General features: G+C 42.1%; 1 protein-coding gene across 13 annotated transcripts in view; it reads left to right on the plus strand.

Annotated features, from left to right (window-relative positions):
• The window catches only part of TNXB (tenascin XB), a 589,826-nt gene that overhangs the window by 479,354 nt on the left and 96,341 nt on the right, over positions 1 to 14,131 (plus strand). For 11 of the 13 annotated variants that reach the window (XM_069237235.1, XM_069237238.1, XM_069237239.1 and 8 more), the window contains 2 exons: positions 7,709 to 7,996; positions 11,592 to 11,879. The exons of the other annotated variants lie outside the window; for them this stretch is intronic. In XM_069237235.1, coding sequence (XP_069093336.1) covers positions 7,709 to 7,996; positions 11,592 to 11,879 — 576 coding nt within the window. The remainder of the gene's footprint in view (positions 1 to 7,708; positions 7,997 to 11,591; positions 11,880 to 14,131) is intronic. 13 annotated transcript variants of the gene reach the window in all.

Genomic DNA, 14,131 nt, shown 5'->3' on the forward strand with positions numbered 1-14,131 from the left:
AGGCTGAGATGAGAAGTGGTGGATTTTGGTGGAATGTTTGGGGGCGGAGTGGAAAACTTGAGACAATATCCATTCTGTACAATGTTTAAGACCCAAGCGTCTATTGTAATTTTTTGCCACTCATCCAAACAATTGGTGATGCTTCCACCCACTGAAGTGGGTAACGGAGTTGGGGGAAGGAGATTTTCAGGGTTTTGAAGCTGAAGGTTGTCGGGAACCCTGAATGGACTGCTGGGTCGAACGCCCTCTTTGTGTTTTTCACTGAGAATGATAAGATCGTTGGTATTGTTGGTGAGATCTTGCAGGGACCCATCCCTCTGACTGGGATAGCGACGCTGGAAAGGTCAGAAGGGCCTTCTTTGCTCTTTGGGTTTCTCAAGACCCACTGCCTTTAAAGTGTCCACCTCAGCCTTCATCCTTGCCATTTCATCATCGCCATGGGACCCGAATAGAGTGGAGCCTGAAAATGGCAGATTCAAAATAATCAGTGAAGTAAGCCTCAGCCGTGAATGTCTACGTAGTGTCACTCCGTGGCAATATATATGTGCAGAGAGTAATGAAGAATCCACCGCTGCACTGATGATCTGATTCGAGACCATAGCACCCTCTTGGACTATCTCCATAAAATCCTCCCTATGATCTCCCGGAAGATGCTCTGCAAACTGGAGAAGAGAATCCCACAAGGACCTGTCATACCTGCCCAAAAGGGCTGTTGCACTTGCCATCTTCAAGGAGGTTGCGGCCTGTTGAATCTACCTTCTTACTCTCTTTGTCCAGAGGCGAAGTGGAAGACGGAGATGTTGCGTGGGATTTGCAAGCAGCCAGTATGACTACCGAATCAGGTGGAGGGTCAGAACGTAGAAACAAAGGGTCTTGCTCTGGAGGACAATACTTTTTCTGTAGTCTGTTGGGAGCAGGTTTGGTTGTGGCCGGCGTAAGGAAAACTTCCATCGCAGGCTCTAAAAGGCCAGGTACCAGAGGTAGCAAAGGTCTGGCGGCTACACGATGTTGGAGAGTCTCAAATATGATTGAAGTAGTAGGTGAAGAGTTCATGAAATATGTTGATATCATCCACCGGTGAAGACCGAGGTGGAGGTGTATCCGATAAAGTAGGGGAGTAACCTCTGGTAGAGGACGAAAAATCTCTCTGACGGTCACGTGATCTTGATCTTTTGCTAGATCCCTGGTGAGAGTGTCGTGACCTTGAACGGCCTGATGACTGATGGCCATGTCGAGACCGATGGCGCGATGTAGAGCGCCGGCTTGGAGCTTAGACACTGATAGGCTCTTGAGGCACTAGAAGGGGTGCCGGAAAAATCGGGTCAGATGGCTGCAATGGTGTTGCTGGAGGAGAGGCCTGAGGAGATGGCGAAGAAGGAATAGGCACTATAGAAGGAGAATGGTGCCATTCTGATGATGAAAAAATCTTCTTTTCTATCTCCTCGACGTCGATGGCCTCCTCGACATCGATGGACTCCCCGACGTCAATCATCTCCGACATCTTGACGTCGACGTTGAGCGGGACACCGGCGTTGAAACACGCCGTCTGTGTGCTGTGTCTTGACGGCGACGCTTATGCGACGTCGAACCAAACTTAGACGGCGAGCATGTAGGCGCCATACCTCCTCTCGATGTCGACCTCCTTGACAGCGATCTCCTTGACATCTACCGGGACCGAAAGCGTTTTCTGGTAGAAGAACGCCTCTCAGACCTCCCACGACCACTGGAGGCTGAGGTAAGAGCCCTGGTGGAAGAATGACCTTTCCCTTGCTCAGAGGTACCACTGGTTTCCTGGCGTCATCTCTCCTCTTTCCCTTCAAGGTGAACCTTCTCCCTGTTGCGCAGGGTGCGCCTGGAGGATGTCTTACAAATGCTGCAGGAGGCTGGTATATGAGAAGACGGCAGACAGATGATGCAGACCTCGTGGGGGTCTGTTTTGGCCTTTTTCCTGCTACATTTTGGACATTTTTCAAATAGAGAAGGCATTTTTGTGGTAAAAAAGCCTTAAGTCCAGTCAGAAAATGACAAACATGTAGAGAGAAAGTCAAAAGACGTCGAATGTAGCAGTTATTTTTTTAATTTAAGCTGTATTTTTGAAGAAAAAACCTAAATAGGTCAAGCTCAATGCTCCAGGGTCCTGTCAGCAGGAGCAGGAAAAAAGAACTGAGGTAACTGCCTCTCTCTAGGCATGATGGGATACTGGAGGACTGGCTCCTCTTAAAGGCACAGTCACCTTTTTCTTCATTACTATGGCAGGCAGCCTATGGGCTACATTGCCCTGCACTTCTTCATCAGTGTTTTACAATATATAAAAGGTTTGTGAAGATATTTTTCTGCAGAATTTGCCACTCATTCAGGCATTTAAATGCAGACATCTCAAATTAGTCCCTTTTAAAGATAGACTGGATAAAGAATTTTGGACACTGTAGCCTTTTCCCTAGGCTGCATATGAACATTCTTAAGTGACTTTTCAGGGCTTTCTGAAGTAAGGCGACCATGGACACTTAAGAAGTTATGTTGGAAAAAGGTCTCTGGGGTCCCTGCAGACGGGCAGGGAATATTCACAGCTTATGACTATCATGGAAATACCCCTACGAGAGAACTGGAGTTACAGGTAAGAAACTATTCCTTCTACGCGAGAAGTATATTTTTATATATTTCTATGAACGTTTTTCGGACCTGTTTGATTTGAAGAGTTTCACTTTCTTTGAGTTGTTCAGGGTGATATGCAGTGGTTTTACTGATGGAGACAACCGTTTTAGCCTCAATTCTTCAAAATATATAGACTTAATATTCGCTTGTGACAGGGTTGAACTCTTTAACGTATGCAGCTGTGCTTCCACATGCCAGATTGAGTGATAGTGAAAGGGGAGAGCTGACGATTCACTGTTTGGAAGCTTCAGGTGCTATAGCAGCTGCCGCTGAGGAGTGATGTCCTTATCCTTTTCAAAGATCACATTTGTGAAAATGACTATTGTTGCCCTTGTTGCTATTGCACAGATTAGACGCAGGATTAACAACCTGGTTGGTGAAATCTCTTTTCTGATATTTTGATCTTGAGGAATCCCTCCAGTTTTCTAAGCTACTTTTGTGTATCTTATCATCTGACTGTGACCCAAATAGAAACAGAGAATGGAACACTCTAGATCTTTGTCTGAGCAACAGTTCTTAACCATGAGCGACATCACCATAGTGATGTGTGCATGCATAAGCCAAGACAATAGTAATAGGCTGATAGATCTGTGACATCCAAAGCTGAATTAAAGATTTGATTTGGCGTTAAATTTCCCTGGAAGACTACTTCCAGAAAATTGTTAGCTGTAACTATGAAGCTTTTCCGCGAAACAATTCTTGGTGATCTAAATAGATCTGCAGTACCTTCCTAAAAGCACTGCTGAACATGCTGCTTCTAGGGTGGTACTTTTTGTTCCTCAGACATTTTTACCTATTTCATCCACAATCTGTCATTCTTATCTGACAGAGCCGCAGCGGGTGACCTGTTGGGAAATCTTTTCTTCACGGTAGTCACTAGTATCCAGCCTGAAAGTCTGTCCCATATTAGGGGCAGCAATTCCTGATGAGGTGTCAAGTCAAAGTTTTAGAGGAAGATGGAGCAGCGACGATGTATATCTTCAGCTCAATGAAATTTGGAACCAGAGGTATTAAAGAACGTTCAGATGTTTTGTTCTGTAGAGTCTCCAATGTAACAAAGACAGTGTCTGTGGTGTTTCAAGTAGGATACTGATCTTGTCACTCCCATTACCAAAACTAAGAAAATGTGAGCATATTATCTGCTAGATATAGGAAGTTGGCTCTTTATATAGAACAACCCTGTCTGGAAAGAAGCAATTAAAAGGATATGCGGCCAACAGTGCCCCATTTTGCCTATGCTTCCTGCTGATGTGAATACACCCTAGATACCACTTTAACTGTACACCGGTGAAGAGAAGCAGACTCTAATGGCTGTAGGGAAATCCCAAGGAGGAACAACAGGGTTTCTTTAACCTGTACCCTCTCAGTACTCTCTTAACTAAGGGTAGTATCCTTGAAAAATCCAGAAAAGATTCATCAATCCCTTTAATTGCCTCTCATTGTGAAGACAAAGTTGATGAGGACAACCCTTGAACACCCTTTGAAGAAACTGCTAATCCTTTAAGGGATCAGCTGAGACTGCCATATAACCCTTACCTTTGCACCAATTCTGAAAACTACCTCAGTATTGTTTATATGCTATGAACGTAGATGGCTTCCTTGACTGCTGTATGGCTACTGCTACTTCCCTTGAGCAGCCTAATGTCTGTAATCCCTTCCACTCAACTTCCAAGCTGACAGGCTTAGTACTCTGAGGGTTTCCCTCGACAACTACACTTAATTGATTGGCGATGGGAGTAATGGAGACAGGATTTCTTTCTGAATCAGGATTTGCATCAAGAGTGTAAAGCATGTCCTTCTTAGTCAAAAAGGAGTCACCAGAATTACTGTCACCTCATCCTCCCAAATCTTCCTCAGCACCCTGTGTAGAAGAGGGTTGGGAGGGCTAACGCATATAGCAGTTCCTTCAGCTAGCGGAAGGACAGGATAAGCACACAAGTCCAACCACGGATGATCAAATGCCTTCAGAATCTTATTGAATGCCACCTGACTTAGGATGAAATTTACTGATGTTCCTGCGAAAAGAGTCCACCTGAAAATCTCCTTTCCCCGAATGTGCATCTCTGACAGTGCCAACAGATGACTCTCTTCCCAAAGACAAATCATGGACTCTAGGGCTCTCAGAGAATCTACCCTGGTCTCCCCTTGACAGCTGACATAACGTTTGCTAACCTGGTTGTTGGTCCTCAATAAAACTGCCTTGTTATTAATCTGAGGGGGCCAAAGGATAGACAGGTGTTCTCTATGGCTGCAAATTCTTCAAAATTAGAAGTCTGCAAGCTTCATGAGTCAACCATTTCTCCTTCACTTCGTCCTCCCACAAGTTTGCTCCTCATCTCCAATGACTGGCATTGGTGTTGATTATTTGTGGGATTGGTTAAAGCCGGAAAATACCTTTTCACATAATCCTTGCATCTAACCACCAAGCTAGATCACGTGCTAGAGATTGGGACCTTGGAATCTGCGATTTGTACATCTGAGGTACTGTAACCAGTAAGCCAGAAGTTGAATGACCAAAGGCTTCCAATGGAGGCATGCCCATGGTATTACTGCCGTTGTGGCTGCCATCAGTCCCTGGACTTTCAGGAAAATCCTCACCAATCCCTCCTGAAAGGCAAGGAGATGTGTTACAGCCTTGTGTAATACCTGGATTTTTGCCTTTGTTAGAAACACCTTCACTGTCTCTGTGTTGGATAGGGCTAGGGCCCCAATAAATAGTCTCTGCTTTGCTGGAAGCAACTGAGACTTTTTTAGGTTGAGAAGGATTCCGATGTCACTAAGACAACTGACAACTTTCTCCACCTAGAGTTCCGCCTTCGAAAAAGAAGAGGAGATAATCAGCAAATCGTTGAGACAAGGAAGGATATCAGTACCCCTTAAATGTAGAAGAGCCATGACTGGTGCCAATACATTTGTGAACACTCTTGGTGAAGATGTCAGACCAAATGGCAGAGCTCTGACCTGTTAATTCCTTCCTACTCCTGCAAACCACAAAAGTGGTTGACTTGCTGGATGAATTGGGATGCAAATGTATGTATCCTGTATGTCCATTTTCATCAATAAATCTCCTTCCACCACAACTGTGATTGCCTCTCGAAGGGTAAACATCCTGAACAGAATCTTCTCTACAGATTAATTCCTTTTAAATTCATGACCATTCAAAAAGACATGTCTGTCTTTGGCACAATGATCAAGATAGAACAGAAGCTTTGATTTCTTTCCAAGAAGGGTACTTACGATATTGCGCCTCTAGAAAACAAATCGTGGCATGGGAGAATCCTAGAACCATTGCAAATGATGTTCTTCAAGTTCTAAAAAATAGCCATTTTCCTTATCTGGGACTGTCATTTGTAGTAAAAGGCAAGAAGTCTTGCTCCCTCCATCTACTGCCAATAGTCATGACTTTGGTTTTGGGGAGACTGTGGTAGGGTTTTATCATTGCGTTTTAAAGTCTGAGAGCTTTCTTTGTCTATGTGTTAAACCGTTAATCTGGAACTCTCAGGTGAAAGCAGTTGTTATTGTGCTGATTCTGATTTTCGAGGCAAATAAACTAGTAGAAATTTTACTCATTAGATATTTGTTACAGAATATTCTCAACACCTGGGACTTGAAAGATGTTTGAGATTTAGGGCCATATGTACGAAGACATTTTCCCATAGACATAGAATGGGTAAAATCCTTTGCTACATCTGGCCCTTAATGACTTGCCACGATGGGCATTACTTTGTCAGGCTAATGATGCGTAAATCCATACTGTGAATAAGCAACAATTAACTCTATAAGTCGCAAAATACATGTTTCTATTTTAAATGCACTTTTTTGTGATTGGATGCCTCTTGTCCCATTTGTACTACAGAATTCGTTTTGAATTTCAATAATATAACAAATATTAAGTTTTGAGACTTAACTAGTGTTTGTGTACAAATCATTGCTGACCTCAAAAATGTCTAAATTGTATAATGTAATCATACTCATGGGAGGTCAAATTCTAGTGGCAATGATGGAGAGGATAACATAATACTATGCTATAGTTTATCCCAAGTAGCACTAAGGTGCTCCAATGGCAATACAAACAATGGCTATGGCAGACAAAGGGGCAGTGCTAATTATAGAGCTAAGGCAGAACTATGGAATACAGGCTCTCATTACTAGCAGACTTGACAATGGCAACACACTCTAAGCGGGAATAACCAAATGGCTCCTTAACAAGCTCCAAATAGTCCAAAATGCTGCAGAAAGACTTGTCCTGAAACTACCTCACCACATTCACGTCTCCACACCTCAAAGAACTTAATTGTCACACACATACAAAACTTTATACAACATAACCAGGCCTACCTCAATAGCTGCATACACTTCCACCACCCCTCAAGACACCTCCGATCTACCAGACGCTCACTAGCACAGTTACTTTGCATACACAAGAACAGAAATGCAGGGCTCACCTTCTCTCATATATCCACCAATACCCAAAACCTGGCACGACCTGCATACAGCCGCCTTGTTGCTTCTCGAGTTCCACAAGAAGCTGAAGAGGGCACAGCTTACTTAACTGCAAAGCGTCTGGATGATCTTATGGGTGATTAGTGTGCTGTACAAATAGAAATTACATAACATTTAGGGTATGAAGCTTTACCTGTCAGGAGAATGGGCAGATCCAATAAGCAAAAATCTCTAAGCTTTACCATTTCAGAGAACCTTTCAAATACCACACAGCATGTGCAGGAAAACTAGTACGTATCAAACAAAATGTTTGCGCAGTTGGTATTATTGATGTTAATTTTTCTTAAAATACTTAAAGTAGGTCAGCTATGAACATGTATCAGCATTTCCTCTGAAACAGTGATTTTTACATACACTGTTACGAAACAATACCATTAGGAAAGTCTTGTCTTCTATTTGAAGGTCCACTGTGTCTCCCACATACCACAATGTGCCAATCACACAATTTCTATCTATATTTTAAGCATATTTTAACCATTTCCTGGACTTACCCTGAAAAGGTGTAAAACACTGGTCAGTCATTAACATTTGCCCTCATCCTTTTATGTTTTAGCTTCACTGGAGAAACCTAAGGCGCGGCCAGCTCGACTGGGTGACCTGTCCATTTCTAACATCACCCAGGGTTCGCTACAGCTCTCTTGGACCATCCAGGATGGGGACTTTGATTCTTTCCTCATTCAGTACAGAGACATAGAAGGCAAAGTCCAGGAGCTGCCGGTGGACAGGGAACTCCACACTGTCACTGTCTCAGGCCTGAGGCCTTCCAAAAAGTACAAATTCATCTTGTATGGCCTAACTGGAGATAGACGCAGCAAATCAATATCCACAGAAGCCACTACAGGTACTAGACAGTTTCAAAACAAGTTTCCTCATTGGGAGTTATAGATCTGACGAAGAACGTTAATTACCAAAGTGTTTTCTGTCCTAAGGTCTTGAAGATAAAATAGCCTTCCAAAACAATCCAGAGATCACGACCACAATAGGTCAGATGAGCAAGCCAGACACTGTCTTATCCTTAATTCAGCATCCTTCACATCCACTTACCCAAAAACCCAGACACTACACATTCATTAGCCACAACATCCTGCTTAGCCAATATGAGCTTCAACTTGAAGTGCCCCCAAGGGCTTTGCTGTAACTTCATAATGGGTTACACAAGGGAAAAGAGCTTCTGACACAATATACTTTCCTTGGAAGTAACTTTACTCGAAAATGCTATTTCAAAGAACAATGAATATTGACTAGAATAGGATCATGACCGCTTCCTAATGAATTGGGTTACTGATTCCAAAATTCAAACTATGCTTTATGGTTATGGAGACAGTGGCACTCAGTAATTCTATTGGTCAGTTGCAATAGCAAAATGTGATTTACTCCTACCATAGTAAAGTCCTTATTTGGCCTGAAGCAGTCTGATTTAATCCATGGTGTATCTGTGGCTTATTTACCGCTTCCAGTAAGGATGTCTGTCTTGATTATTGATATATATATATATCCTTTAGTGGTCAGGCACTACAAGGGTCCCTAGACTAAACAATACTGAACAGAAAGCACCATTGTGTCCGGAGCAGCAATATTTCCTTGATCATCTGTTCATACCAGAGCTTGAGCGAGGAAGCTGGTAACACAACACCCTTGCACTTAAAGGCAGAATTCAGAAGGAGGGATGTAGACCCGAGGTTATTATATAAAAAAATATATTTTGACAAGGGTTTCATAATCCACTCATCACTTGTAAAAGGAAAGGAAATTTGCCAAGTAGACATATTGTGTTTTCTCCAATCGCATTAGGCACACAAAGCTACCACCAATCAGAATCAGGAATGCATTTCAAGTATTTAATTTTTTAAGCATGGTTAACACAAAGGCTCAGGTTTTTAATAATGATGTATTCCTGTTCACTGCCTCATCAGAGACAGCGCCTGGCAACTTCCAGCATTGTAGGAGGAATGTAGAGCGCCCTAGTTGTGAGGGAACAGATTAGCAACAATCCTGAGTTTTACCTTGCATAATCATTTTTCCATACGAAAACGAGAAGTCCAATAAGTGAGAGACAACTGAGGTTCACCAGGCTGATTGGGCTGTGAACTGCTTAAAACATTAATATGGTTAATATGGTCTCCATTCGTCGATAAGCAAGACACCAGACAGTTAAGAAATTACTGAATGCTATCTGAACACGTCTGTGGAAGTTGGTACACACACTGACTCTAGCCATGGATGAGACAGTCTTCTGATGGCACATCCTCCTTGGAAGACCACGGGGGTTTTTAGCCTGACCATGTCTGAAACTGTTTTCCAATCTGAGTTAGTCCTTGAGTGGGTTCAGTGAGTCTGGTCTTGAGTGGGAATGTCTTCCAATAAGGGGTTCTCCTTGGAAGACCAAGAAGTAAATGAGACTAGCCATGTCTAAGACACTATTGTGATGAATGAACTCCATGGAAGTCTCTGAAGCTACTAATATTGGCTATGTGTGAGGCTGTCATCAGATGAAGGAAATCCTTTAGCCATTAGTCTGGCTGTTTACAAGACTGCCTTACAATCATTAAAATGCATGATTAAAGCTGACTGCAAATAGTGAGTCTGGTAATGTGTGGAAATGTCTTCCAATAAGGGGTTCTACTTGAATATGCACAATTAAAGCTCATTGCAAATGTACAGTGGCATTGCTTTTTACAACTAAGGAAGACTCCGTGAAGGCCATTATGGACCATGAGTCTGATTCAGCAGTACATCTCTTCTTATGACTGGTGCACAAATTCCAGCTAGTGTGAATCTTTCTTTGTGGTGATTTTGATGCGGAGACTGAGAATCAACAGACCATTAAGGCGTTATCCATTGAAGTATATATTGCCAACTGAGTTGCTGTATTTCTTTGTTTTTAAAAAACTTTCATACACTAATAATGGCTTTATTTTACTGGTCTTTGGAGGCCACTGAGGTTATCAATGAGAGCTATTCAGTATAACTCATTGAAGCTTTTAAGGCAGTTAGGAGTGGAACTTCAAAACAATTAATTGAAAACTGACAACTCCTGCGACAGAGTCACAAGTGATCCAAAGGGGCCTCCCCTTAAAAGACATGCCATGGAGACATTGCCCACTACATACAGTGGCCTAGGATTAAATGGGCCTGTTGATTGGGTGCTTTGTCTCAACTCTGCTGAATGTACTCTAAGACAAAAGAGCTCGGGTTCTCACTTTCCCAAGGGACAGAAGATTTCCTGCGCTAAGCCACTTGGATAGCTTAGTTTCTATCTCTAATTTTGAGTAATGCAAAATATTCCCTCTAGAAAAAGAAATAGTGTAAAATCGACACAGTGGATTGTTTGCACGTTACAGACTGTTCCCTTGAAAGCAGACAGGTGTTCAATTTTCCTCTTGCACATTACTAATTATAGCATGTGCATGATCGCAGAAAACAGTTTTTGGAAAAAGATTTCTATATCAGTAAGAGATCCTAGAAGCTCAAAGCCATCTTCATGGCCCTCTCATACCATCTCAAGACCTCTGCTCTAGCTTGGTATACTTCTTTGAGGCCACCTCTGGGGCAGTGACCCTCTGATGTAGAGACTTGCCAACATGTGAGGTGTAGCCCTTCAGCCATCCACAGAACTTGCAGACAGGGAATCCTTTTGCTTATGGGGCCACCCAGTTATTTGAAATTCACATCAAAGATTTTTGAGGCAAAAGTGGAGTTTGTTCAAGGGTGACATCTTAATGGGGTAATGACGTAAGTTCTTCCACCATGTGTAATCACAGAGAGTGATTCCAGGCATGGCCCCCTATTCTTGGTCTTACACTATCTACAGGAGAAATCTCATACCCGCAATTGTTATAATTTGCTACAGATATAAAGTTCAGTCTCACTCATTTCCAATGGCGCACACATTTCATGGAGCTTAAGCTACTGGAAGACAACTCTATTCACAGTTAGCCTCTGTGGGTCCATCTTACTAGATGAGGGGATTCACTCACTGCTCTAGAGATTAATAGAGTTACACTTGCACACAAACGTTCTCACTCCTTGGTAGTCAGTTACCACTATTGCTATAACCTTGCTGAACTCAGTGGCTTCTGTAGAAACCCTCTGCTATGCGCATCAGTCCCAATAGACACTTCTGGTCATAACAGAGCTCGAGTGATTTTTTTTTTTGTTAGAAGCCTCACCATTTCTTGGCAACACATTTTTCTTCCATGGTCTTCATCCCTAGGAATAGCTCAGACACAACCATTCCCATAACATTCTCACACTTTTCCACAAATTACCAGTCCATATTGTTTTCTCTTAGACAGATATTTTTGTAAGATCTTTTTTTCATGAGATCAGTACTTCTTGGCTGAAGTAATTGCATAGGGGACCTCTGCATAGGTCACTTAACTGCTCCAACTTCAACCAAACTTCACCAACTTTTACTTTCACTTACCATATTCTAGTGCCACTTGAAAAAGTAACGACTCGACTACCCAGGTTGAGTGACCTCTCAGTCTCCGACATCACCAAGGACTCCCTCCAGCTGTCCTGGGCCGTTGAGGATGGATCGTTCGGCTCTTTCCTTATTCAATACAGAGATGCAGATGGAACACCCACGGTACTGATAGTGGACGGGGACTTCCGTACTGCGAGGATCGTGGGCCTCAAGCCTGCCAAGAAGTACAAGTTCAACATTTATGGGGTCTCTGGAGAAAGGCGCACAAAGGCTCTAGCAACAGAAGCCACCACAGGTACTTCTCACCCTATGCAGTCAGCGTCTTCATGGAATGCTTACCATAGTGGAGCGAGACTCATGCTTTGCAAGACACCTTCCTCATGAATGTTTCTTTGCCCGCTGCTTATTGCTTGACTGCCCCTGCTGCTTTTCACCTGAAGCGAATTTTATCAAGTTTTCCAGGCTAAAACGCTGATAAGATTTGAGAAAGTTGTCAATAATTTTGGTACTGTGCTGACTATAATGCGGAAACCACAGAAGGTACAAATTTCACAGCAATCAATAGTGTGGGGAATGCAAAAACTAGTGTACCTGCTAAAGGTTTTCACTTAACAACCCCCAAACTAAATAAGATTTATTTTCTTCAAACCTGAGAACTTTTCTTCCAGTCCCTGGTGTCATAATGTTTTCTCGCTCCAAAACCAAATTTAACGAGACATCTGTATATTGGCATCACTTTCACACTTCCTGGCTGTGTATGGTAGGAACTACAAAATCCCCAGGAAATAGTATTTTTGAAAAATTGCTCTACACCATTTGATTTAATCCAAAAGTTGCTTCTGTAACAAAAGCTTCAGATGGTCTGCTCTTTTGTTTGGTATGAGGGTAGAATATAACACCTCTGCAATTGTACAAAACACCTTAAAGAATTCTCCAGGCTTGGCATAGAGGCTGCTTCTGTAGAGGCTTTAAGACCAAAAAGCTGCTATTTACCTTTTGTTGTCACATTCCCTAAACATAGGCTTGGCTTTCACATTGGCTTTGTCATCTCTCACCTCACTAACTATAATTTGTTTTCTTCAGGTTCATAAATTGGAGACCACCTCTTTCGTATTATGATTTGTATACTGGGTTTTCTTTTGTTGCTTTTGATTTGACAGTTATAATACGAGAATGATGACTAACACATCTGGATGCACCCCAACAAGGATAACCACAACCTTTGCCCTACTCTAAGAAGGTTTCAAATGAAGCTCATTTCACATTTTTCTCTACTTTACTGTGGTTTATAATGCACCCAGTTACTCTTCTCGTTTTCTTTTATAGTTGTCCTTTATCTGGGCTTGTTTTTAGCCTTAGTTACACACTTTAGTCATTTATTTTTCCCCATTTTGTTTGATTTTGATGTTCGCCCGGTTCTTTATCTTTTTTGTCTTTATTTTTTTGTGTTATGTCTCAATTTTCTTTAATGAGTTTTCTCATTTCCGTCCATTTGTGTCCCTTTCGTTGTCTTTGTTTCCCCCTTTCCGTGTTTCCCATCCTGCACTTCATTTATTGACAGTTTTGTTAACTTGTCTTGCTCTCTGTTTTTTTATCTCTGTTTTTTTTTTCCTCTGGCTACTCATTTTATCTTTCCCATTTTTGTCAATGTGTTCATTACTATTAAGTTGCTTGTATTCCCAATTGCTAGCATTCTGTTTGGGAAAGTGTTCGCACCGCGTCACTTTCATACATTCTGCGAATTTGTAGATGAGTGGCTTGGGTGTCACTATTTATAGAAAGATGACTGAATTTACCTCCTTCCTTTCTTCCTCCTTTATTTTCTCCTTTGGTCATCTCCCTGTCTTATTTTCATTCTCCCTTCCCACTTTCACACTCATTTCATTTACTTGTTTCTTTCTCTACTTCACACCATCGTTACATCCTGCATGTTTACATACTTAGGAATTGCATACAACACAACAGACTGCTGTAGACGTAAACTACAACATTACAAAGATGGATGGAAGAGGCGAGCGGAAGAGACAAAGGAAGAGGACAAGTGAAAGGGCAAGGGAGTGGAGTGCTCAGGGTGCGCCTGCCAGGTTTTGGAGATGGCGCAGTGTTTAGGTTACACATACGGAAGTGGCAAATTGATGACCTGTTGTTTGAAGGTCTTACGCTATTTTGTGTTGTAGACGATGGATGGAGCTAGTATATTTGTAATGGGAGTGCCGTCCTTAATCAGATGGAATCGCAGGAATATGCCTGGCGTTTTCTTTCTTTTTTGTTTGCTCTGGATGTTCCATGTTTATCAGAAACCTCCTGATAGCCTGAATTTTGAAAGCCAGGTATTGTGGGTTGCCTTTTTTAACAACGTGCTACCAGAATCTCGTGGACCAAACACTGATAGAAAATATTGTGGACAAAATATCGACTATCAAAATACAACACAGGTAAGTAGGTTTACTATACTTAACTCCATTTATATGTACCTTGACAATGTATCTTCAATGTACGTGGATGTGGAGTTAAGAAAAATAAAGTTACGCTTACCTATATTTACAC

This window comes from Pleurodeles waltl, chromosome 6 (genome assembly GCF_031143425.1).
Source record: "Pleurodeles waltl isolate 20211129_DDA chromosome 6, aPleWal1.hap1.20221129, whole genome shotgun sequence".
Classification (NCBI taxonomy): Eukaryota; Metazoa; Chordata; class Amphibia; order Caudata; family Salamandridae; genus Pleurodeles; species Pleurodeles waltl.